General features: G+C 60.6%; 3 protein-coding genes and 1 non-coding gene across 15 annotated transcripts; 1 reads left to right on the top strand and 3 right to left on the bottom strand.

Moving 5' to 3' along the window:
• Positions 1–101: 101 nt before the first annotated feature.
• USP2 (ubiquitin specific peptidase 2) lies at positions 102–13,007 on the bottom strand. 11 transcript variants are annotated; one of them, XM_040652028.2, is made up of 15 exons: positions 12,025–13,007; positions 11,037–11,141; positions 9,867–9,977; positions 7,752–8,401; positions 3,155–3,205; positions 2,800–2,923; positions 2,586–2,697; positions 2,391–2,501; positions 2,229–2,293; positions 2,045–2,148; positions 1,875–1,955; positions 1,718–1,796; positions 1,504–1,611; positions 1,308–1,428; positions 102–1,224 (listed from the first exon to the last, which is right to left on the bottom strand). In XM_040652028.2, the coding sequence occupies exons 4-15, from the start codon at positions 8,358–8,360 to the stop codon at positions 1,137–1,139; spliced, it is 1,653 nt and encodes a 550-aa protein (XP_040507962.1). In that variant the 5' UTR covers positions 8,361–8,401; positions 9,867–9,977; positions 11,037–11,141; positions 12,025–13,007; the 3' UTR covers positions 102–1,136. The 11 variants fall into 11 exon arrangements, with proteins under 11 accessions (XP_040507962.1, XP_040507961.1, XP_040507963.1 ...); XM_040652027.2 differs by having other exon boundaries at positions 9,867–9,941; XM_040652029.2 differs by lacking the exon at positions 12,025–13,007 and having other exon boundaries at positions 7,752–7,986; positions 8,332–8,401; positions 9,867–9,941; positions 11,037–11,230.
• THY1 (Thy-1 cell surface antigen) lies at positions 12,207–16,625 on the bottom strand. 2 transcript variants are annotated; one of them, NM_204381.3, is made up of 4 exons: positions 16,570–16,625; positions 14,510–14,594; positions 14,092–14,427; positions 12,207–13,762 (listed from the first exon to the last, which is right to left on the bottom strand). In NM_204381.3, exons 2-4 carry the CDS (start codon positions 14,544–14,546, stop codon positions 13,650–13,652), a joined length of 486 nt encoding a protein of 161 aa, NP_989712.2. In that variant the 5' UTR covers positions 14,547–14,594; positions 16,570–16,625; the 3' UTR covers positions 12,207–13,649. The 2 variants fall into 2 exon arrangements, with proteins under 2 accessions (NP_989712.2, XP_040507952.1); XM_040652018.2 differs by lacking the exon at positions 16,570–16,625 and adding an exon at positions 14,797–14,926.
• MIR1466 (microRNA 1466) lies at positions 13,316–13,423 on the bottom strand. The gene is given in 1 exon segment (NR_035032.1): positions 13,316–13,423. It is a non-coding gene; the product is annotated as a microRNA 1466 (primary transcript).
• On the top strand, positions 14,215–22,877 carry LOC121107526. Its single transcript, XM_040652163.2, has 2 exons — positions 14,215–21,294; positions 22,049–22,877. Exon 1 carries the CDS (start codon positions 16,282–16,284, stop codon positions 17,212–17,214), a length of 933 nt encoding a protein of 310 aa, XP_040508097.1. The 5' UTR covers positions 14,215–16,281; the 3' UTR covers positions 17,215–21,294; positions 22,049–22,877.
• Positions 22,878–23,578: the final 701 nt, after the last annotated feature.

Raw genomic sequence — 23,578 nt, 5'->3', positions numbered from 1 at the left:
AGGTGAGCTCCGTGCCGTGGATCCTTCTAGGCTGAATCCTGACTCAGTTTCCCTCCCGCTGCTGGAGCCCCGAGCGAAGCACACACACACGCACACAGCGCTCTGTTCCAGCTAAAATTTATTCCTACACGAGTCTCCCTTGTACGAGACACATCCTGCCCATCTTGCTTACACAGTAAACAAGCCACCTGCCGAGCTGCAGCGCTGCCCCAGCCCGGGACCCACCTCTGCCCCCCGGCCCCTCTGGGATGCCCCTGGGGGATGTGATCGGGGCAGGGGGGCTCAGCCCGTGCCCAAAGCAGGATGGGCGCTGGGTTGGACTGGGGCTGGGGTTGTGCTGGGTCAGTTGCATGTCCCCCCCCATTGCACCTCGGGCAGGGTGGGATGGGGAGGAGAATAAATTAGAGAAAAGGCTAAAAAGGCCACTGGCGTTTGCTAGCTGGAGGACGGAGCAGTGGGGCTGGGTGAGGGGAGCATCTCTGGGCACCCCGTGGGGCTCCTGGTGAAGAGGGGAGGAAAGCCCCACTACTAGAAAGGTGCTGCCCACCCCCCAACCCCCCCGTAGGACGGACATCCCTGTGCACCCCAAGGGCCTCCTGCGCCCCGAAATGGTTTAAGGCACCGTCGTATAAGGAGGTGGGTCAGCCCCCCCCGGCCTGAGTCCCTGGGCAGCCAGGAGGGATGGTCCGGGCTGAGAGAAGTCCGTGATAAATAGAAAGAAACTCCATGAAGCATCATCCTCCCTCCTGGCCGTGAGTCTGGGGCCGATCGGAACGAGGATGGAGGTGGGATGGAGGCGACCGAAGAGCTGCGATCCTTCACCAGGAGGTTTGGAGGAGCTGGGAGGAGGCTCACGGATCCTCGGGGATGGCAGAGTGGTACGGAGATGCCAGAAGAGACCCAACTCCGGGTGTCCCCGAGGTCCCGGTGGGAGCAGGCAGCCCCACGGCCCTTGCTCAGTATTTTTATTACACACCAGAAAGAGAAAAAGAAAAACCTACCCCAGGGTAAAAAGCAAACGCCAGCGGCCCGGAGGCACTGGGGCTGCCTGGGTCCTGCCCTCGTCTCGGGGCTTTCTGCTGTTCTTGGGGGGCCCAAATCCAGGTAGGAGGCTCCGAGGGGTGCCCGGGGGCCGGCTACATGCGTGAGGATGGGCTGGCCAGCTCGTAGAAGAGCAGGTAGGCATCGCTGCTGCGCACGTGGCTGGAGGACATGGGGGTGACGCTGCAGAGATAGGGGGAGATGCACCATGAGCCACGGCGTGCCCACATGAGGTCCCCCTCCCCGTGCCACCTGCACAGCCTCACCGGGAATCGTTGAAGCTGTGCCACTCGCTGGAGATGGGGCTCTTGCAGTAGGCAGTGTAGTGTCCCCCCATGGTGGTGCCCGAGTGGTTGGAGACGGCGTAGAGGTTGTAAACGGTGTGGTCTGGGGGGACAGGGCGAGGATCAGTGGCACCCACATGTGAGCTCGGAGCTCTGCCCCCCTGGCCCCAGCGCTTACTGCAGCTCTGCGAGGCGAACTCCCTCAGGTCCAGGTCCTTCAGTGGGAAGTTGACGAAGGTGGTGAGCTTGCTGGCTCGTATCCTGGCCTCTGAGAAGCGCTTCAGGTCTGGGGGGGGGGGGCACGTCAAGGAGATGGGGAGCAAAGGGGAACCTGCAAAGAGCTGCCACCCCGCAGCGGCCCCACCAACCCCATTTATCAGCACAAAGGATACGGAGCACCAGGATCTTGGGGAACTTCTGGATGCTGAATTTCTTGGTGCATCGCGTCCTGGCTTTGCAGCGACAGCACGTCTGCAGGCAGCGAGCAGTATGGTGAGGACCCATCCTGCACCCATGCAACTCCCTGTGCCCCCACCCCACACCCCGTACCGGTTTCTCATCCCCATCCAGAACGTCCTCTTTGGTGAAGAGCCGCAGGCAGTCCATCAGGGTCACTTCCCCATAGCCTTTCTGTGGGAGGAGGGCACAGTCAGGGGCACAGAGTATAGGGCACAATGTGTGGGGTGGGGGGGGGACGAGGAAGAGCGGGGACACCTCACCTTGGGGATGGGCAGGGAGAGGTCCCAGAAGGGGTCAAAGGCTGTGGAGCAGTAGCCGCACTCACTGCAGGTCAGCGAGCTCTTCAGCTGCCCAACGAAGAGATCTGGGGGCGAGGGGATGGAGAAGGGTGAGACCCCCGGCCCCAGCCCCCTGCCTGCCCCCACCCCCTCCCCGTATGCTCACCACTAACACGACTGTCCTCCCGCTCCTGGTACCTCCGCCACATCTGGCGGCTCTTCTCATCATCACTGCAAGGCAGAGGGACACAGCTGCTGAGCAACGCTGGATCCCACAGGCACCCAGCCCCCACCCCGCTGCCCACCCCACTGCCCACCCCATGCTTACGGGAGGTGGTCCAAGGTGTCAGCATTGGCCCGCGGCCGCACCAGCACGCGGTTCACCTCGCCGTGCAGCCCATCCAGGAGGAAGCGCAGGAACTCCTGTGCATCCTGCTGGCTGCAAGGCAAAGGGGCACGGCTGTGAGAGACCCCCTCCCATGGGCTCCGCACCCACTTCCAGCCCCACACCTCCGGTCCCTACTTGTATCCAACAAAGCGTGGGGCGTATCTCTGGATCTGCATCTTGAACTCGGAGGGACTCACGCTGTCATTGGGGGATGAGGTCCAGAGCAGCTGGATCAGCTTTGCAAACTCTGCGTGCAGAGAGGAAGCTCAGCGATATGGGGAGGGGGGGGGGGAGGGATGTACGCCACAGCTGTCCCCATCCTGCCCCCCCTCCCCCCCACCCCGGATACCTGACATGAGCGCGGTGCGCATGCGGCTGTTGTTGTTGAGGTCCCGCAGGTACTGGTTCTGCAGGCAGTAATCCCGCAGCTCCTTGGTGTTGCTCAGGCACTGCAGGATGGAGTTCATGAAGCACTGGGGGAGGCAGAAAACCATGGCAACGTGAGGCGGAGGGAGGGAGGCGGGTGGTGGCAGGGGGGCACCTTGGGGCGGGCGGGCAGGGGATGGGGACGGAGCAGGGGGGAGCGTGGGGATGCGTTTGTCCACCTGCACCACTGGGAGCGTGGATGCCGGGGTCCCTAATGTGCCCACAGAATGGCACCGTGTGGGCTGGGGTTGTGCCCACAGAAGGGGACAAGCACTCACCGTATTGCCGAGGTTCCGCAGCCCAGTCAGCCCCTGCACCACCTTGGAGCTCTGCAGAGAGAAGGAGTAGGGCTGAGACAGGCTGCCTGTGAGTAGCCCGTGGGGCTACCAGCACCCCTGTGGGGCAGCCCCACATGGGCACGCAGGGGCATTCCGGGTGCTCTTGGCACTGCCATGCGTGGGAGAAGCCCGAGGACCCATTGCTCATCCAGCTGCCCGGCCTGGGATGACTCCCAAGGCTCAAAGTCCTTCTTGCTTGCCCTATGCCCTGCGGGCCAGGCTGGCCACCCCCTGCCTCCCCCTGCCAGACCTACGCCCTGGGAAACCGGGGGTGGCCGTGCTCCATGCCTGCCCTATGGCTGAAGGGGGTGTCCCACTGCTGCCCATCCCTCCAGGACACCCCAAGCAAGTGCCACCCCCTATAGGCATGGCTGCTTTGTGGGATAAAGTCCAGAGAGGGCGGTGACAGGGTGAGCCTCCCCGACCTGTGCCCATCACAGCCGCAGCTCCCGGTCCTCCCCCAGGCGTGAGGAGGGGGAGGAGGAGGAGAGGAGGGGGCCGTCAGCTCCAAAATAGCAGCAGCTGGTGCGCGTGTGGGAGGTGCTGAGCACCCAGCCCTGACAGCAGCCCAAAATAACCCAGATACAGTTACACGTGTGCCATAGCGATGGTGCAGGCATCACCCGCCGCAGGGGCACAGCACCAGAGGGCATCCAGGTGCCCTGTGCCGGGCACACGTGGCTCTGCCTGGCAGCTCAGGCGCCCTGCATGCGGGCCGGTGCCCATAGCAGGGAGCTGGCCCAGTGGCCTCACAGCCCCCATCCCCATCCCTGGGGCGGGGATGCACAAGAACCCCCGTGCCATAGCCGTGGCCACACCAAGGTCGTATTTCCCCACCACGTTTTCCCTTCCCTGGGTGACTCAACTCCAGCTAATCCCCCTCGCCCGGCCGGGGCTTTATCTAGGACACGGCACGGCTCACAGGCGGCGAAGCAGAGCTGGCTCACGCGGCAGCGGCGGTGGCTGGGGAGTCCCTGAGGCTGCACTGCGGGAGGGGGACAGGGGACAGGGCGCGGGGATGGGGACGGGATGCGGGCCGCCCCGCTCCACCCGTGCGCCAGCAAAGCGCTGGAGAAGCCCAACGTACCTCAGCGCCCAGACCCTGACCTCCATGGCCCCGCTGTGCCTGCCTTGGGGGTCCCCACCCCAGGTGCTGCTCCCACTTGTCCCCGTGACACCACCACCGCGCCGTATGGCCACCGCCTCCTCCTTGCCACGGGGGCATGGGATGGGGCCAAGGTCACGGCCGGGGCAGCGCTGGCCAAGGGACCCTGGTGCACAGCCACGTGCTTTCACCTCCCTTCCTGCTCCCTGCTTGGGAGGTGCCGTCCCCCAGCGCCGGTGGCATCGATGGGCACCCAGTGCCGCGCACCTCATCGTGCAGCAATGTGCACCCCGAGGGGCAGCGGGGAGCCCCACGCTCCCCAAAGCGCACAGCTGATTCCCGCTCCCCGTCGTCCCCTCCTCAGCCCCCATCCTCCGGGCTGCTCGTACCTTGGTCTTGTTGAGGACGAGCCCGACGAAAGTGGAGACCAGCAGGGAGCCCGGCATGGAGGTGCGGGGCCGCAGCTCCTTGTGAAGGTCGGGGAGCGCGGGGGGCTCCTCGGGCAGCGTCACCGTGTACGAGTCCCGCATGGTGCCCCCGCGAGCAAAGCGAGATGGCGAGGAGCCGAGGGGGGGGTGGGCAGGAGGGTCCCCTCTCCTCGGGCCGGCCGAGGGCAAGGGTATGGGGTCAGGCCGGGCCGGAGAACCGCCGTGGCCGGGCGGTTGCGGCGCCGGAGCCGATGCCGGCTCTTCGGGGCTGACGGCACCTGAGCGGCTCTGACATCAAATGGGTGGAGAGGCGGCAGCAGGGCTCCGTGACGGCCGGCCCCCGCCGCACCGCGTGGTACAGCCAGCCCTGAGCCAGGGGGGCCCGCGAGGGGCGGCCGTATCCGCGGCCACTGCTGCGCTGGGGACGCGGCACCGCGGGGAGGACACGTGCGATGTCCCCCTGCGCTCCGGGGCTCCGTCTCGTCACCGCCACGGCATAATGTGGGGAGCACCACCGGCACGGCCCCCTTCCCTCCCCGCGGCTCCCAGAGGATGGAAAGTTACCCCCAAGCCACGGAGTGGGTCTTCAGGGTATCCGAATGGGATGCGGAGCTCACGGGACGGTGTGATGGGAGAGGGTGCGGGAAGAGAGGTGGGCAGGGAGCGGCACCCCTTTGCGGGGAGGGGGGGGAGGAGGTTGCATTAGCACCGGGTTCAGAGGGCGTTTCTCAGATTTGTTTGTTTCACCAAGGCATGGAGCACGGACCCCCCCCAGTCACTCCCCTCCGAGCACTGGAGAAACTGAGGCATGGAGCAGGCAGGGCTCCAGCTCTGCCCCTGCAGCAAGGGCAGGTGAGGAGGCTGGCAGCGAGCCCAGCTCTCCGTCCTGCATCCCCAACCCGCGTCCCCAAACTGCGTCCCCGTCCTGCATCCCCATCCTGCATCCCTCCACCTCACCCCTCTGCCCATCCATGCCCAGTTGTCCTGGCCACCTGCATAGGGAAATTTCCACGAGCTGTCACGTAGCGGACATGGAGTGAGGCTGCTTTGCCCCCTGCCAGCCCCCAGCACGCCCCCAGCCCACACCAGGGGTGCTGTTTGGACCCCTTGTGATGCAGCTGCAGCCTGCCCTGCCCGCGGTGCACAGCCACTGAAGGGGATGATGGAGATGGAGGGGTGGGAGGGGGGGGGAAGGAGGCTATTTTTGGCACCAGCAAAAATATCTGAGGAGGCATCTTGCAGCGTTATTCATCTGCAGGGCCAGCGCTTTTTGCATCACAAGAGGAGCCCTGTCGTAATCTGCACTCGTGTATATATATACACAGCCTGTGCTGTGTACACTGTACACACACAGGGACACGGTGTGCACACGGGGGTGCACACCCCGCTGGGTTCATTGTGGGTGCCCCGCAGTATGATGCCACCCACGTGGGGCACGGCTGCACCCCAGGGCTGAGGCACAGCACCCTGCCCTGCAGCTCAGCGTGTGGCTTGGGGGCAGGACTGAGCCTGCTGTGTACCCCAGGTGCTGTGTGGGTGCTGGCGCAGCGCTCCCCAGGATGCCGGATGGCAGAAGGGGTGGCATCAGCCCCGTCTCATGACCAGCCTCATTCCCCAGTGACTTTGCTTGTTCCTATAGCTGCAGAGGGATTCAGGCTCCTGGGGCAAGGCTGCAGCCAGAAAGTGAAGGAGCCAGCAACCTGTCCTAGTTGTCCCCTCGGCAGCGGTGACCTTCTGCCATGAGCTGGCACTGCAATGGCAAGCAGGGCCGGGACTGGCCGAGGGCCAGAGCCATCAGCTGCTCAGGATGGGGCTGTGCGGAGCTGCCGGTGATTCTGTGGCTGATTTTGGCCTCCTGACCCTACGTCCCCACAGGGCGGTTAATGGGGTGGCACAGCACTGCTCCTTCCCTTCCTGGCACCATGACTGCTCTGCTCGCTGCAGCTGCACAAACATCCCTGCGCCCTGCGGGGTGACACATGGAGGTGCCAGGCTCCTCCATTCCGTGTGGTGCCAAGGCACTGGGTGAGGGGATGGGAGCAGCCATGGGGACAGCCCCGTCCGTGCCCTGGCTGCGCCGCTGCCCCTGAGGCTGTGTAATGGGGCAGAACTGATGGTAGCAGTGGGTGCACATGTTTCCAGCACCTGGCGTGACCGCAGGCACCTGCAGTTTGTTTTATGATTGGTACGTTCACTTCCCTGCTTGGGAATGGGGGGAAAAAATGCATAGGAATGGAAAATAGCAGGTGTGCACATTAAAGGCCAAGGAAACCTCAGCTGGTGTCAGCAATCCGGCTCCCTGCCTGCCTGCTGTCCCACGGCACCTCCAGAGCGCTCCCACGGCACATTTCCCAGGTGTGTGGGTACAGGGGGGGATGTGGGGCTTGAAGACAAAGAGCCTCTCGTCCTGCTCTTGGGGATGCACAAGTGACACCCCCAGCCCTTGTCCTCCCTGCTGGGTGCACAGCACTGGGACGGAGCCACGGGTCAGGCCCTGTGCTGAGGGGGACCGACCTCCACCATGGGGTGGAATGAGAGTGAGAGACAGCGTGGGCAGAGCCTGGTGGGATCTTGGAAGGGGACCCAAGTGGAAAATTCCAGCACTGCTGTGCACACCAGAGCTGGGCCGAGTGCACGATAGCTGCTCCTGCCCTGGGCCATGGCTCTGGGCACGGCATGGCACCTGTTGGAGCCCCGAGTGCCTGTCACCACGCATGACGTTGTGCCACCATGACTTATGCCATGCCACCGTGTGTGCTGCAGCACAGCGCAGCCAGCACTGCAGAGAAGCATTCCCATTGGGTTTGCACTCCTTGACAGAACGACACCAGCAGCATCCCTGCACGGCACCATCCCTGCATGGCACCATCCCTGCATGGCACTATCCCTGCATGGCACCATCCCTGCACGGCACCATCCCTGCACCACACCGATCCCACGCAGCCTCCCTCTGCCCCACGCACCCTACTGGCATCACATCACCATCCCACCGCGTGCCACATACCGTGGGGTCGGGGCCATGCGTGCCGCCATAACCATCATCCCTTTCACAGAGCTGGCTGCCGGAGGGGCTGGAGGGCAGGCTGCAGTGGCTGCTCTTCTCCAGGTAATCGCGGACGTAGTCGGAGCGCGTGGCAGCCTGGTACAGGGCACTGGGGCTGGGTGCGTAGGCGCTATCCGACGTGTGCAGCCCCGAAAACTCCTGCGCCAGGTCCGAGTGGCTGACGGCTCTGCGACGGCTGAGAAGTGTGGAGGTGGACACGTAGCCAGAGGGGCTGCCGGGGGTCCCGGTGAAGGAGTAGCACGAGCCCCCGCTCAGCCCCCCGCCCGGCGCCTGTGTGCGGATGTAAGCGGGGCTCAGGCGGATGCTGGAGTCGGGGTACAGGGGCAGGCGGCCGCTGTCGTAGCCGCCGGTTGGGGACAGTCTGCTGTGGTGGTACCGAGGGGAGGGCAGGTAGCTGGATTTGAAGCCGATTTTGTCTCTGTCTGCATAGGCATAGGTGGAGCTGTAGGAGGTGTAGGAGCTGTAGCCGCTGGGCATCTTGCTGTAGGTGTTCTCGGCATAGCGGGACGAGTCAACGTACCGTTTCAGTGTGGAGGAGAGCTGGGACATGCTGGAGGCTGAGGCTCAGCGGGCTCGGCTGGAGGCATCGGCTGCAAGAGAAGGGGCTGGGCTCAGCTGCTTGGGCTACGACCGACACCAGACAGTGCCCACCCCAGAACCCCCCCCCTGGAGACCCTGTGAGGGGTGAGCAGGAGGCTGCAGGGACACAGGGGACAAAGTGCCTACCAGCCCTCCTTGGGGCAGCAGGGAGACAACAGCAGTGCCACCCATGTGCCTTTGGGCACCTGACACCAGCAGGGTAGGGCTGCACTGGGCGAGGCAATGGTCACTCATGGTCAGCCGATGCCTCTGCCCCAGCGTTGGCACTGCTGCCGTGCTGTCCCCCAGCTGTTAGCCCAGGAGTCCTCATCATCCATCCCTGCTCCCTGCATGGTGCCTGGGGCCAAGCTGCAGCCACCACCCACCAGGGGGCACTGGGGACAGTGGGGACAGCCAGGGGCCACCCTACTGCAGCATACCGCCTGTCTCCCTGCCATGCCAGTGCCCTGCCTGCCCGCCATCAATAATTCAGCGGTGGAGGTGACCGCCGTGTCCCTGTCACCAGGCACAGCCAGCCTGCAGGGCAGGGTGACAACCAAGCACCGGGTCCCATGGGGAGTGATGGCTTCTGCCACATGGAGACCCATGCACAGGACGGGGGGGGGATGGAGGCACCCGAAGCAAACAAGGAACCAGCACAGAGTCAAAGACAGGGCAGCAAGAAACCTCCCCAGCTTCGAGCAAACAGGGAGGACAGCTCTCTCCTGTGCTGATGGCAGGTCCCCTACCTGTCCCAGGGCTGTGCTGCCTCATGTCCCCTCCCTGGCCGGACGGTGGCGGCTCGTGTGGCTCTGAGAGTCCCCCGTCACCCAGGAGATGACCCCGGCTCAGAGGTTTTTCCCAGCCCCGCTGGGGCGGGCACTGGCCCCACTCCAAGGCAGTGTGGAGGTGATGGGATGGAGCCTGGCCCTGCCTCTGCCATGCGGGGCACAGCTGGGCCTGGGGATGGTCACCGAGTGCGATCACCATGGGATTCCTCCCTCCTCGGCCCTGGGCTGTGTCCCGGCTGCTATTGCTGAGGGAGCAGCAAGAGGAAACTATTTACAAGCGAGAGCAAGCCAGAGTGCACAGACCTGTTTGGGAACTGAGGCTGAGGGGTGAATAATCCCCTTGCAGGCAAACACGCCACCAACACCCGGCTCTCCCTGGCCCATCCGTGCCAGCGCTGGGAGGGCCCCGGAGCTGCTCTGCCAGCCAGGATCCAATGCATACTGTGGGGTTTTGCTGGGGGATGTGGGACCCAGCCAAGGACCAACACTCCCACGGGAATTGGGATGAGGGTGCTGGAGCCCTGTGGCACCAACGGGGGCTTTCAGTCCATGGGATGAGTCCCTACAGGGCACCGTCTGCCCTGGGGGTGTGGGGAGCTGATGTGCAGGGATGTGGGGCTCAGGAGGGGAACTTGCCCTGGACATAGAGGTGAACCCACTGGCACCACGGGAGGAGAGGTCTTACCATGTAGGGCTGCTGTGTCTGCTAGGATGATCTGCACCGTGCTGTCCCCATGTCATATCGCTGTGGACCCCAGGGCTGCAGGAGAGCGGAGCGTGCCATGAGCCTGAGGAGCTGAGGGGGTGTGAGAAAACCCCGGTTCCTCCCATCGCTTCCTCACCTGCTTGGCCCCTCCCTGCCCAATAATAATGCTGAGCTTTCCTGATGCGTAGCAAAGCCCTGGGGCTGGCATGGCTGAGTCAAGCCTCCTGCACCCTCATCATCCTCCCTGGGGAAACTGAGGCATGGGAACGTCCGGTCTGTGGCCACGAGGCCATGAGCACTAAGGGGACCCAATGGTCTGAGCGCTGCAGGGATGCTCAAGCTGGGGAGCGCATCCTGCCCCAACCAGCATTCCCAATGGAATCCCCATGGGTCATTGAGGAGGCTGACATTCTGCCGGAGGCCTCACACTGGTGGCCCTGGTGGCAGCTTTCCCCCTCGGTGGCTGCAGAGCCCCACGGTGAGCTCAGCTTACACAGCCCTGGCTCCGGCCGAGGTGTTACAGCTCAGCTGCTTCTCACTTACGCAGGCTGTGAGCCGTGTCCCTGTGCCCTGAGACACAATGTCCCAGCCTGGAGGTTACTGCAGAGCTCCCAGCTTGTTGCCACAGAGGAGGCAATGGGGGGACCCCGTGTGGAGCGCCCTACCCACTCCAGTCTGGTTTAGAGCTGAGGGTGCTGGGAGGGAGGCGAGGTGGGGAAGCTTTCCCCATGCAGTCATAGCCTGAGAACGCTCCCAGCTCAGCACACGTGTGCAAACCTGGTTGTCACTGTGCTGACACATCCCCACCTGGCTGCTCACTGCTCTGGGGCCACCCCCAGGCAGCAAAATCCCAAACCCACAGGGGAACCCTGATGGAGGGCCCAAGGTTACTGCTTTGAGGTCTGCAGGTGGAAAAAAACCCAGGGAGCCTGGGGGGGAGTGCATGGGACAGGGCTCTGCCCACCCAGGGGCCAGGTGCCGGGCATGGCGCTGGGCTGTCCCACGTGAACACCCTCTATGGAGATAGAAAAACATCTTCCCCATGGATTCACCCCAAACAAAGGGAAAAGAGGGCAGAGTTAGGGGTCCCCCTGGCATCCCACAGCCCCATCCCCAGCGCTGGCATCCCCCCGTGCTCCCTGCACTCACCAGTGGGTGCGCGCTCAGGGGCGCGAGGTTGGCACGGTGTGGGGTGAGCGGCAGCTCATGGGGCTGCTTCGTGTCGGTCCTCCCTCCTAGGGGTGCTTCCTGGGGCTGGAGCACAGCAGGGGTGTGCGGGGGAGTTGGTGGCAGGGTCTGATCACCCCCGGGTTCGGTTGGGAATGGTCCGGAGGGGCCGTGCCGGAGGGTTGCGGGGCCGCGTAAAAACCACACAGCAGAAATTCAGGGCTCAGGTTACCAGCTAGATAAATATAGCGTCTTTATCTGACCTCGCAGGGCGCCGAAATGCTCCTCTCACATTCCAGCTTCGGGGAGGCTTAAAGGGGACGTGAGCCCACGGTAAGGCGGTGAGGCTGGGGGGGGCCGGGGGGTTGTGGGGGTGGTGAAGGGCGAGTGTGGGCAGGGGGATGGAGATGGGCACCCAGGAAGGAAAGGATGGATAAAGGGTAAGTGGGGAGCGGGGAGATGGTCTGGGTTTTGTGTCCTGGGGAAAGTCACAGGGAGAAGAGGAGGGGAGGGGGCCAGGAGCACCACAAAATCCCCAACCCACCCCTGCGGCCCCACGGTGACACTGGGGGACATCAGGGCACAACCCTGGGTGCCTCTCCCTGACGCCTGACCCACCCGGTGAGCCGGCACCGCGGTGGCCGTGACTCAGCCAGCACCTGCTGACGATAATTAGGCGAGATGCAATTATGGTGGCATCTTCCTCCCTGCTGCCCAGCTCCAGCCTCGAAACAGGGAGGGCCACGCGTCTGCGCCTGGGTGTGACTCCCAGAGGTCACCCCATAGGCTGAGTGCACCCCATGGCACACATCCCGTGGCTCTGGGATGCGTTGTGTGCCCAACCCCACTCCCACGCGCTCTCTGCCCGCGGGATGCCAGGGCTGCCTCCACGCTGCAGGCAGGGCAGGATGGAGACGGGGTGCCAAGGGAGCCGGTGCCAATGTGCCCAGGGATACCCACTGGTACCTACCCCGCACTGCCCCTCTCCCCATGCCGCAGGTGGCCCCAACCCTGAGCTCACAATGAGCTGAGAAGAAGGGTTCTCCAGTATGGAACGGAGGCGTAGATGGGTGCAGGAAGGGGGGTCACCCCCCCAGCAGGGCAAACCGTGCCCCCCCACAGCCCCTCGCCGCACACACAGGTGGCCACGGCTCCAACACACAACCTAAGGTTTTATTGTGCAGACAGAGGAAAACTCCCGGAGGATAAGGTGTACTGTTGTTGTTGTTGCTTTTCGTAAGGTTGGCTTTTCTTTCTTTGCTTTTTTTTTTCTTTTTCCTTTTTTTTTTTTGCCTTTTTCCTTTTTTTTTTTTTTTTTTTTTTTTTTTTTTTTTCTCTCCTTGAACAGAATCTCTTTGACGACAAGCTGTGGAAACAACTACAAATGTTCACCAAAAAAATGAGATTTGGAGACGCGTCCGCGTGGTCGGCCGGGCTCTGCCCTGCCCCGGCCACGCACAGCCTGGGCAGCACTAGACAGCAAGCAAGCGGGCAGGGACGGGCAGGGACAGGCAGTGGGGTGGGATGCATTGGGGCCGGGAGGCTTTTGGGGTGGGAGGCAGCTTTTCGTGGCCGGAGAAAAGCAAGGAGTGGGGACCAGCTGCTGGGAATCGCTCTCAGCTGTCAGGCACTGCACGAGGAGATCAGTGTGGGGTTCTCTCCGCAGAGCTGATGCTCTTGCCAGCACCTCCTCCTATCCCGTGCCCTTTCCTGGGAGAGCTCTCTGCTCATTCTGGGGCCACCGTCTCCTGGGGTCCCGTGGAACACGGGGACAGGCTGGGGCTGTGCTTGGGGTCCCTCTCCCCATTCTCACTGACCACTGGGAAACATCTTAGCTTGACCGAGGATGGCCTTAGCCACCTTCTTCTACCCCTAAATAGGTAAATCTCCATAGGGAGATGCTGAAAGGGAGCAGGGAGGCAGGAGGGGGCACACGGGCTCCTCCCAGCGGTCTGATGGAGCTGGAGGACAGGGACGCGTGCCATAGGGAAGGATGGGGAGCCCAGATGTTCCCAAACGAAGCCGAGGGGCGCTGTGGAGGAGCCCTCTCCCCAACCAGGCTCACTCCCCTGGGGGCACGGGGCTGTGGCGAGCTCAGAGAGGCTCCGCAGGCCTCGCTGTGGGGCTGGCAGCACTGCTCTCATCACAGCTACGGGCTGGTCCCCCCCTGGCTCCAGCTTGGCTGCAATGGACAGAAGTCACTGGATCACCTGGTGCTGCAGCCACAGTGCCGGGACCCCTCCCCACGCTCTCCCATCACCTCCCTTACCTGCTCATCCAGCCGTCTTTCCCCAGGCCAAACAGAACCCCAAAAGCTAAGGGGTGGGAGAAGCACGGATCCCCCAGCACCAGCCTGAGCGCGGGGAGGGGGCAATGGGAGCAGCGATGCTGCCTAGCAGAGCCACCATGCAGCAGAGCAGGGCGTGATGGCAGGGCTGAGCACAGGACGGTGGTTAGCGTTAGATACACGGCTATATAGAGATAACATAGAGAGAGGTTTCGTGTGTTCCAAATCTTCTCTTTCCAAGGGCTGCGCTCTGGCAGGGGAGGCGGGTTGGCTGGGGTGCTCCGTGGGGTTGTGGGGGGCTTTTCCTTTCACAGGGACACGAAGTCCACAGCTTGCAGGAGAGGCAGGGAGAGGAGGAGCAGCAGGAGCCACGAGGTGTTCTGGATCAAGAGGCTGAAGCCGGCGCACTTCTCCAGTTTGTCTGCAAGGATGGGGAGCGGGGAGGGGGAGAAAAATGAGACCCCATGGGAACGAGGTTAGGGTTAGGTGCTAAGGGGTGCTGGGACCCCATTGCTCGCCTCATTTCTGCCATACAAATGCAGCCGGCCCCACCCTGCCCCGCTGCCCATTTCCCCTTCCACCTCCTGGAACAGGAGAGATCGGGGGGGCAGAGACCCCGGGGAACACCAAACCCTCCCTGTGCCCGGTTTGGGAACACCCACAGTGGGATGTGTTTTATTTTGCTGGCCCTGCAGAGCCCAGGGCGGGTAGGAAGGAGGAACTGGAGGCCAGGCCCTGCTGCCCACTCACCTTTGATGACAGTGATGTTCTTTATCTGGTTGCCGGTGTAGTCGTTGGTGGCCTTCAGCTCGCACATGTAGACCCCCTCATCGCTGGTGGTGAAGCTGTGCAGGTAGAGGCACACCAGGTTCTTGTGCATGGTGACGTTGGCTCGGTTCCGGTAGACGTTCTCAGAGACGCTGATGGTGCTTTGGATGATGTGCTTCCTGTTGTCCTTGGTGAGGCTGAATTCGTAGGTCAGGGGGTTGCTGGTCTTGTTCTCATAGCGGCAGTCCACGCGCAGGCTCTGGCCCAGCAGGCAGGCGCTCAGGTCCCGGATCATCTGGCAGTGCGCAGCCTGCAGCACTGGGACAGGCAAGCAGAAAGGGGAAAGGTGAGCGCTGGGGACACCCGAGCAGCCCCCCCATCTCACCCCGCAGAGCCTTACCTGTCAGGATGACAGCAATGCTGACGGTGGGGTTCATCTTTTCGAGGACGAGATGCCCAGAGGTGGCTGCCAACGAGAGATGAGCCTGGGTGGGGGGAGAGATGTGGTGAGCCAGGCAGTGCTGTGGCACACAGCTGTGCTGCGCTGATGTGGGCACGCACAGCGTGGGCTGGAGGCTGCCGTGTCTTGCACCAGTGATGCTACGCATCCTGGTATCCTTAGGGATGTCAGCCATGCTCTTTTCCCTGCATGCATCCCCCACACCAGGCATGAAGCACAGCACAGACCTTCATGCAGTGCTCGTCCTGTGTCTGTGCTGGGCTGGGTGCCTGCTCAAGGACCGGGCAAGAGAATGGATGCTCCTGGTGCCTGCGCAGCAGCGTGGTGCCAGGTGAGGGATCCAGACTGCCCCTCCCCTCCCCCCCCCCCCTCCCAGCGGGTGAGCTCAGCAGAGATGACTCATTGCGATGCAGTGAGGGAAAGGGGCCAAGAGCAGCGGGAAGGAGGGACACAGCAGCCGGACACAGAGCTGAGATGCTGAAGGATGGCACCCAATCTCCAGGGGCTGAGCCTGGCTGCCGAGTGGAAGGGTTCTGGCATCCTGTTGGGTCCCTATCCCTGCAACTCAGCCCTCTGCGGGCTGCCTGTGGTTTGCGTGGGTTTGGAGCTGGGGATGTGCCATCCAAACACCAGCCCTGCTGATGATCTGATCCAACCGAGAGGAATCAATTAAAGGTTTGCAGCCCAGCCAAGCAATCGCATGGGGAATCCAACCGCAGACATGCGGAGCACAGGGAAGGAGTGGGGGAGCAGCAGAGCAGAAACGGAGCTGAAAGATGCTCTGCAGTCAGTCCTCCTAGAGGGGATTGGGGGACATCCAAGGAGGGTACTGAATTAGCACCCATTGGATCCCAGTCTGGCAGAGAGGAGAGCAGAGCCCAGCCTGAACCTGGCAAAGCATCCAGGGAAGAGCTGGGAACTGCCTGTATCTCAGCCAGCTGGATTTTATTTTTGAGCATTTTTTGGGTGTTTCATCTAACGTTCAAAGAGGAAATACCAAAACCATTTACTCACTCTGAGGATGTGAAAGGTCTCCATTTCACAACCTCAAACCCTGGTGAAGCACAAAAATTCTCTTCTCTTTGGTACTGGTAATCAAGAGGTTATAAAAGGAGACAGAGGCACAACAGGGGAGACTGAGTCTCCTTCACATCCCTCCAAGCTATCTCTTGCCCTTTGCTTTGCTGTTCCCCACCTCTGGCTTGCTCCTCCTTGAACATCCTGGGACACTGCCTATGTCACAGCCACATCGAGTTCAGATGTGCTCCCAGAGAGGGTGACCTCCTCCCACTGATGTGCAAAAGCACTCCGATTTTCTCAGCTTCATGTCCCCCAGCCCTTTGGTCCCTTGTACCCCACAGCAGGAGCAGAGCTAGGTGTCACCCTCTCCTGTGTGACCCCAGTGGCTGTGCACGGGGACAGGACTCACAAGGACACGGGCATCCGAAGGACTCTGTCCAGCCCTGCAGAGCAAAGCTTTGCACCATGTACCACTCATTACGTGCCACGCCACGGTGCACCTCCGTGCCCACCACCGTGCCAAGCAGGGGCTCACCGGCGGGGGATGGCACATGTGAGGACATCAGGGGTGTGAGACACTGAGACCCAGAGAACTGCTGCAGGAGGGGCAGCAAAAGGGGGTGCGCGGGGGTCTGCGTGCGTCCGTGCAAGGAGCAGAGCGCGGGCATCCGCCCTTGCAGGGATGCAGGTGGATGCGTGTGCGCGCGGGCGCGCCCGTGGAGCAGCGCCGCAATCCCCACCCTCGGGAACTACAGGGGAAGAGGGAGAGGGAGCAGCAATGCGAAAAACCGAGAGCATCTCCCTCCATCACCACCACCACCCCCTCTCAGCTCCAGAACCCCCTCCCCGCTCGGTGCGCGGTGCAAAGCATCACCGCGGCACACCCGAGGACCCCCACCCCGGGCTGGGGGACGGCTCCCCCCGGCTCCCCGCTCTGCCCTGGGGCTGCATCCCCCGCGGTGTCCCGGGGCTCTGCCTACCTGCGGCGCGGTGCCGCTGCCCGCTGCTCCCGGCGCTGCCGCCCGCTGCTGCCCGCGGCTCCCGGCGGGGTGTGGGCGGCGCGGAGCTCCCGCAGTTTGGGAAGGGCCGATCGGGCGGTCCCAGCAAATCAGGACCGGGAGGCGTCACGCAGGCTCAGCCCCCAGCCCTGCGGTGCTTGGAGGGGGGCTGCTTCTGCAGCTTTGTCTCTGCCCCCCCCGACCTCGGGCTCGGGTGTTGTGGGGTGCTGGAAGGCCGAGGGAGCCCCGAGGCAGCCCCTCAGCATGGCTGGGTATGGGTGGGGGGCCTTGTTTGGCACCCCCCCGCAGCCCACCACCGCCCTTCTCCATCTTTGTGCGGGTTGGAAGGGGTGGTGGATTCCCATTGCCATGGGAACGTGGCATTTTGCATGCCAGCCCGCAGCCTTCCCTGGCAATGTGGGATTGTTTTGCTGGGAAAGGAGGGTGGTATGGACGTGGGAAGAAGAGCTTGGGCTTGGCTCTGCTGGAGGAGAGAAGAGATTCCCCTTCCCCAAAAGCATAGAAGTCACAGTCCTCACCAGTGCAGCCTGCACCAATTCACTCAAGAACCCAGAGCTCACCTTTGTTAAGGAGGTGGTAGTAGGACCAGTGGGGACAGCACTGTGATGCCACAGGCCACAAGCCTTCTGCTTTAGCCCCAGGGTTGGTGGCAGAAAGGACACAACCAAAAACCATTCCCTTCTGCCTCCCATCACTACGATGGGAAGGGTCTAAGCAGAGCTGCTCCTGCAAAGGCAAAATGTCTTTGAGGCCTGAAGGCAGTCAGGCAAAAGACATCTCCCCTGCTCTTGGGCAAGGAGATGGCAGCACAAGGGAGCTGCTCGCCCTCAAGTTTGGATCCTAAGGCATCCCAGGAAGGAGCACAGGCATGCAGGGGTCCTGCTTGGTCCTCACCGCCTCCCATCCCTGGCTGGGCTCTGCAAAAAGGGCTGGCTTGGTGAAAGACGATATGGGCAGCCATATTCTGCTCCAGCAGAACCTGATCCCAGGTGACATTCAAGTGCTGAGGTTTTGCAAACTGGCTGTGCAGGGGAGTTTTGCTAATTCCACAAAATCCAGGCTGGGGCGGCTGGCTCGCTGAGTGGGCTGCAAGGCATGCTGCCCCAAATGGGGTCTGACACCCAGGCTGGCCAAGGACTGCACCCAGCTGCGTGCATGCATCAACACGATAAGGGCGAGCTGAGGTGGTACAGACCCACAGTGCTGAGCAAGGGAGCAAAGGCATGGCAGACTGGCACAGAAGGCCAACGTTAGCAAGACTGAAAACAGATTGGTGCCATGCAAATTCACAGAAACACCGCCTGCATGTTGCCACGATGTCACGGTGCAAAAGAAACAGAAGCCCAAGGCTTGCATCCAGACAGGGCTGTGATGTGGGGCAGTGCGTGTAACAGCATGCACGCCGATGGGTTCTTTTCCATTTAGCCCCACATTTTCACAAGCTGTCTCCTCCACTTCCCCCCTAGTAATGCAAACATAGGCAAGCAGAGAATTCACACTCAGAGGGCAGTTTCAGAGACAAGCTGTTGCCCAAGTACCATTGCAAGTGATGTCAGCTCCCTTTAAAACTCTGGTTGCTAGTGCTGTGGAGGCAAGCGTGATTGTGCAGTTTCTGGGCAGTGCTGGCAGCAAGCATCCTGCATAGGTGATTTGCAGAAGGCTCCTTGCAGAGGTTCTCCAGCTGGATGCTCCCTTCACTGCAGACTGCAGTCTGGATGCCATCCACAAAGCAGAGAAAATCAGACTCAAAAATCAGACCCCAAGTCATACGTAACGTGGGGGCAAGAGGAAAAAAGAGTGGGGGTGAGAAAATCTAATGAGAGGCAGACAGAGAGGGGGGGGCAGGCAGTGACAGACAGACAGACAAGCACAAGCAGGGGAGGGAGGCAGCTGAATAGAATGCAGCAGTGCAGGCAGGTATCAGCAGGCACGGCCAGCCCTCCTGTGAGCCCAGGTCAGCCAAACTGCCCCCCATTCTGCAGTGAAATCCATCTGGAGGGGAGTGTGGGGAGTCCTCCTGCTGTGCTGAGGTGCATCAGGGGCAGCACTGCTCCTGCAGCACCAGGGCAGCGCCCAGCAGCTGCGGCACAAGGCTGGGAGCGGAGGCACAGAGGAGGACCATGACTCGGGTGTCTGGTGCTGCTGCAGCAATTAAAACCTGGCCTTGCCCCAAAGCACGTCTGCTGCAGCACATTGCCCTTCCAGGAGAAGGCTGGGTGCACATCCTTCTGAGGAAGAACACCTCTCCCCTTCTCTCATCCTTTCCCAAGGCACGGAGAAAGAGCCTCTCTCCCTCCTGCTCATGAATCGCTGCGAAGCTGAATGCTGTGGGTCTGATTCAAACCCTGCCCACACTGCAGCCTCTCCCTACCAGTAACCGTCCACTGCTATTGCTGGGAATGGGAGGCAGGAGGGCCTGGCCACCATCTCCCAAGGAGAGGTCCTTGGCCTCCTCCACAAGGCTGTTAGAGCCAGAGTTATGGGATGGAAGAGCAAGAGAGGGCATCCGAGAACCACTGCAATCGATCCAGCTGTGCCTCCAAGGATGCAAATGCCCACCTGCCAGGCAGCACAGGGCTGTGAAAGATTTGTGCCTATTGCACAACCCAGACCCTTCCATCACCGCTCGCAATAGATGAAGAAGGGAGGCTGCAGAAGAGCTTTGCCCTTGATTGGAGAGACAGAGCAGCCCCTGGGAGCCCCACGGATGCTATATGGAGCACGGCCCAGATACGAAGCCCATGGGCTTTGTGGCACCACTGCACAGAGCAGGGGTGGAGGAGACTGCACTGCGTGCAGCACAGCCACAGAAACAGGGTGGGCAGGGCTCCTGCTGCAGCACTGCAGGGGATGCTGTGCTCCGAGCAGCCCTTTGAGCCCGGTGAAGGGGAGGGATGCCTCGTGCAAAGCCCCAGCGTTGGCAGGGAGGTTTGCTATAGGAAGATTTGCCCATAGCACTGGGTGGCTGGGATGTGGTGACGTGTGCTATGGAGCAGCATATGAGATATTGTCTCTGAAATCAAAGAGCTGCAGGTCCTGGGTGGGACTTGAATGGGAAGTGCTGCTGGGCAGCAAAAGCTTCAACCCCCCAGTGGTCAGGAGTGAGGCCACCATCCGTCCCTGAGGAGTCAGTGGCTTTTAGCTGAACTCTGAGCCTGAGGTTATGATTACTGTGTAGAGTGCTGATTATTAACAATTTGACCTGATCCATAGCAATTCCAGGTAACAACAAAGCTATGCTGATGACTAAAAATTCTTTGTAACTATAAGCTATACTCATATCAATCATGCTCATGATTGTAGATAACAATAATCTACTCAGAATGCCAACGTTTGTATGTGATAGTACAACTCCAATTATAACCACGGCTCTATGGGCTGTCCTCACTACCAAGGACCCCTAAAAGAACCTCTCTGCTCCCACAGCATTGGGTGATACCTCCTTGAAGGAAGGCCTCTATCAGTGAGCACTGATGATAGCATCAGATCCCACATAGTGGATGCCTGCTTTATCTGGCACTGCTGCCATCCCACCCCCCTGGGACCTGGGAACCCACCAGGCACAATCCCTGTCCTACACACAGTCCTCCTGCCCTATCAGAGCACAGCAGCCCTCCTTGCAGACCACCTTCTGCCTCAAGCCTTCCTGTCTGGAGCTACGAAAATCTTCCTGCAGGAGGCTTAGAAATCCTCGTGGGAGCCAACCAGGATAACAGGAGCCTGGAAGAGGGGGCTGGTGGAGGCACGGAGCTCTATGCTCGCTCCATCTGCTCCCCAGCCTCAGCAGGAGAGGAGCTGCACTGCCTGCGTCAGCCGCCTCCTCCTCATTGCCTCCCATTGCAGCGTGTGCTGCATCCTGCTGGTGCTTGGCAGGGGTTGGGTTTTTCCCACACAGCTGCTGGCTGCCGGAGCTGCTCTCCGTATTGAGCAAACCTGCTCTGTGCTGAGCTTACAGGGAGACTCAGCCCTAGGGAAGGAGGGGCATCTCTGTCAAATGGACCTGGCTGGCGTGGCAGACGGCTGCTAGCTCAGTTTGCAGATCTAGGTCTGGTGCTTGCAGGGTGAGGCCAAGGGGCCTGTGTTCAAACTCCCTGTCCACGTCTCTTCATAGCTGATTTGATGTAGACAGAGAGCTTGAACTGGGAAAAGGTGCTGTTTCAGAGGGTGGAGCTTCCCTGCTAACACCTGCTGAACCCAGTGACACCCAGCCCTCACTAAGATGGGATTCAAGGGGAGCTCACACAGGGTGATGCTGGGTTGTATGACATTACAGGACCCGGACAGTCAGCTGATGCTCAGAGCTACTGCAGACTGCTCTGTTATGGGGGAGTTTAGCTGGAAAAGAGGAAGCTGCTGAGCAGAGAAACGGTCTCAGAGCACAGCGCTGCTTCTGCCTTCCATTCTCAGCCAGGCTTTCTGCTCTCTGTCTCAGGAGAGATGAACAATGCAAGCTACAGAAAATGGAAATAGCTTCCCTGAAGTTTCCCCTCCTACCTGCTGGGCCTTCAGGAATGGAAACTGTTTATGAGCATTGCTTATTTATGAAGAAAACCATCAGGACAGGATGGTTAACTCTCAGCATGCAGGCTCCCATAGAAGAGCAGCCAAGTGGAAGCAGATGCCTGCAGGGACGCAGGGTGCCCCTGTGGTCTGGGCCAGCTGCAAAGCTCCTGGCTCTGGGAAGAGGTGGGTTAAAGATGGGCAGGAAGGTCTGGCACAGAACAGAGCTCAGTTCTACCCTGGGGATGGGAGGGAGAGGGATGCTCTGGCCTGGATCTCACCCTGGCAGCAATAGACGGGTAGGGGCTGTTACTACAGTACACACAGTGCTCCCGTTTAGCAGCCAACCAGCTGCTCCCTGCACTTGGGTTTGTGTCATCGGCTCCAGCACTCACTCATCTCTCCCATTGTCAGCCGGGACAATGGCAGTGTGTATCAGGGCTGGGCAAGGAGATCCCCCTGCTCCCTGCCCTCCCTCCAGCTGATGGCAGACAGTGGGTCTGCCCTGCCTAAGCCCCCCCCCCGGCCCCAGGGACACCCACAGTGTGGGCACAGCACTGCCTACCCACAGCCCAGTGGGCTCTCCTCCAAGGCACACGTTACCCCCTCTCCCATCACCACCACCCCTGGAGCCACAGCTGTCCACGCAACCAGACTGCAGTTGCACTTAGCCGTTCTCCCCAGACCATAATGACAAACTGTTTGGAGAAGAGGGCCATTTTCAAGCACTTCCCAGGCAGCTTTTTACCCACTGTTGTCTGCTTCTGCTCGCTACAAGGCTGGCAAGCTTTGTGTTCCTGTGCTCGAGGCACAGCTAGCAAGTCGGAGTCCCCTGTCCCCATCTCTTCCAGTCCTCTCTGGAGAAGTTAAGTGGGTCACTGCAGAGAAACACATCCTGAAGAAATTGCTTCTTCTTTTTTTTTTATGTTTTTGTGCCCAGGCCAACCCTCTGATTTGCAAAAATGGGTCTAGGAGACCTCGCTGATGGAGACAGCGCAGCCAGCAGCCGTCAATGAGCTTTTGTAAAGAGGAATTCCGCTCGCTTGGAAAACTTCATCTGATTTCATCGCAGCCCATAAGCACTGCCTGCTCTGTAACCACAAGGAGCAAAACAGAACACCTTAAAATAAGAAAGTAACGGGCAAAGCCCCACGAAGGAAGGAACTGTAGGCACCGTGGCCAGGCAGTGCTGTCTCTTTGCAAGATCCCACTTAAGCATTGCAATAGATGTCAATCGACTCGCTTAAATGACAGCAAATCCCCTCACCAGGAGCTTCCCATCAAAGCTGTCGCTCATGAAACAGTGGGTTCATTCCAAACCCTTCATATCTTAATGGGCTAAGCAGGGATGTGGATACTGGGGCAAGCTTTGCTGCTCTTTTCAGAGCCTGTTTTCTCTGCTACTGACAGCTGACAAACGGTGCAGCCACATGCTATGCACTTCTGTGCCATCACTAAAACAAGCAGTACAACAAATGAGGATCAAATGCAATCTTTGAAAGCCCTTGATTGGAAAAGAGAAGTGCTCACAGAATGTCTGTGTTTACCAGAAGAAATCTCCCCGTGACTCTTCAGGTACTCAGCTGCTCATGTTCAGCATGGGAAGCTCCACCACACTTGGCTAAGCATTGACTCCTAATGGAGCTTGGGATCCTGCCAGCCAGCACTTGATTACAATTAACTACCTCTCCTATTCTTTTAAGATAATTTAATTGGTTTATTTATCTGTGTATTGCTTTTAACAGCTTAACAACACGCTCTATGTTTTATGTCCAGCTTTGTGCTTTTCTGTAACCGACGCTCTCAGAAATGGGCTGTGACGTTTTGCATACATCCAGGAGCCTTTTGGTTTTTCATTTTTAATCTGGAATGGAAGCAACGGGTCCTTCCCACAGTCTGTGCAAATTGCCTGTGACAGCTGCTGCACCAACTGCCCCGTGGGGAGCTCCACTTCCAGGCCAGACAGCCCCAAAGGCAGGGAGCATCTATGGCAGGAAGGGACCCAACCGTAGAACCATAGAATGGCCTGGGTTGGAAAGGAGCACAGTGCTCATCCAGTTCCAACCCCCTGCTATGTGCAGGGTCGCCAACCAGCAGCCCAGGCTGCCCAGAGCCACATCCAGCCTGGCCTTGAATGCCTGCAGGGATGGGGCATCCACAGCCTCCTTGGGCAACCCATTCAGTGCATCACCACCCTCTGGGTGAAAAACTTCCTCCTCATATCCAACCTAAACCTCCCCTGTCTCAGTTTTAAACCCCCTCGTCCTATCACTATCCACCCTTGTAAGCCATCCCAAGCCACCCACGAGCTGTCCCAGACTCCTATAGTAAGATCTCCTTTATAGCACTGCATCAAACTCCTGTCTGGAAGCCACCTAAAGACCCCTGAGATTCCACTGAAGAGCACCTGGGACAAACACAGGACAGCCTCAGCTGCAGGTGGTGTCACAAGGCAAAGTTATAAGGATTA

The sequence above is a fragment of the Gallus gallus genome, chromosome 24 (assembly GCF_016699485.2).
Source record: "Gallus gallus isolate bGalGal1 chromosome 24, bGalGal1.mat.broiler.GRCg7b, whole genome shotgun sequence".
Lineage (NCBI taxonomy): Eukaryota > Metazoa > Chordata > Aves > Galliformes > Phasianidae > Gallus > Gallus gallus.
Note: the sequence above shows the minus strand (reverse complement) of the source record. Positions and strands in the feature narration are given on the sequence as shown.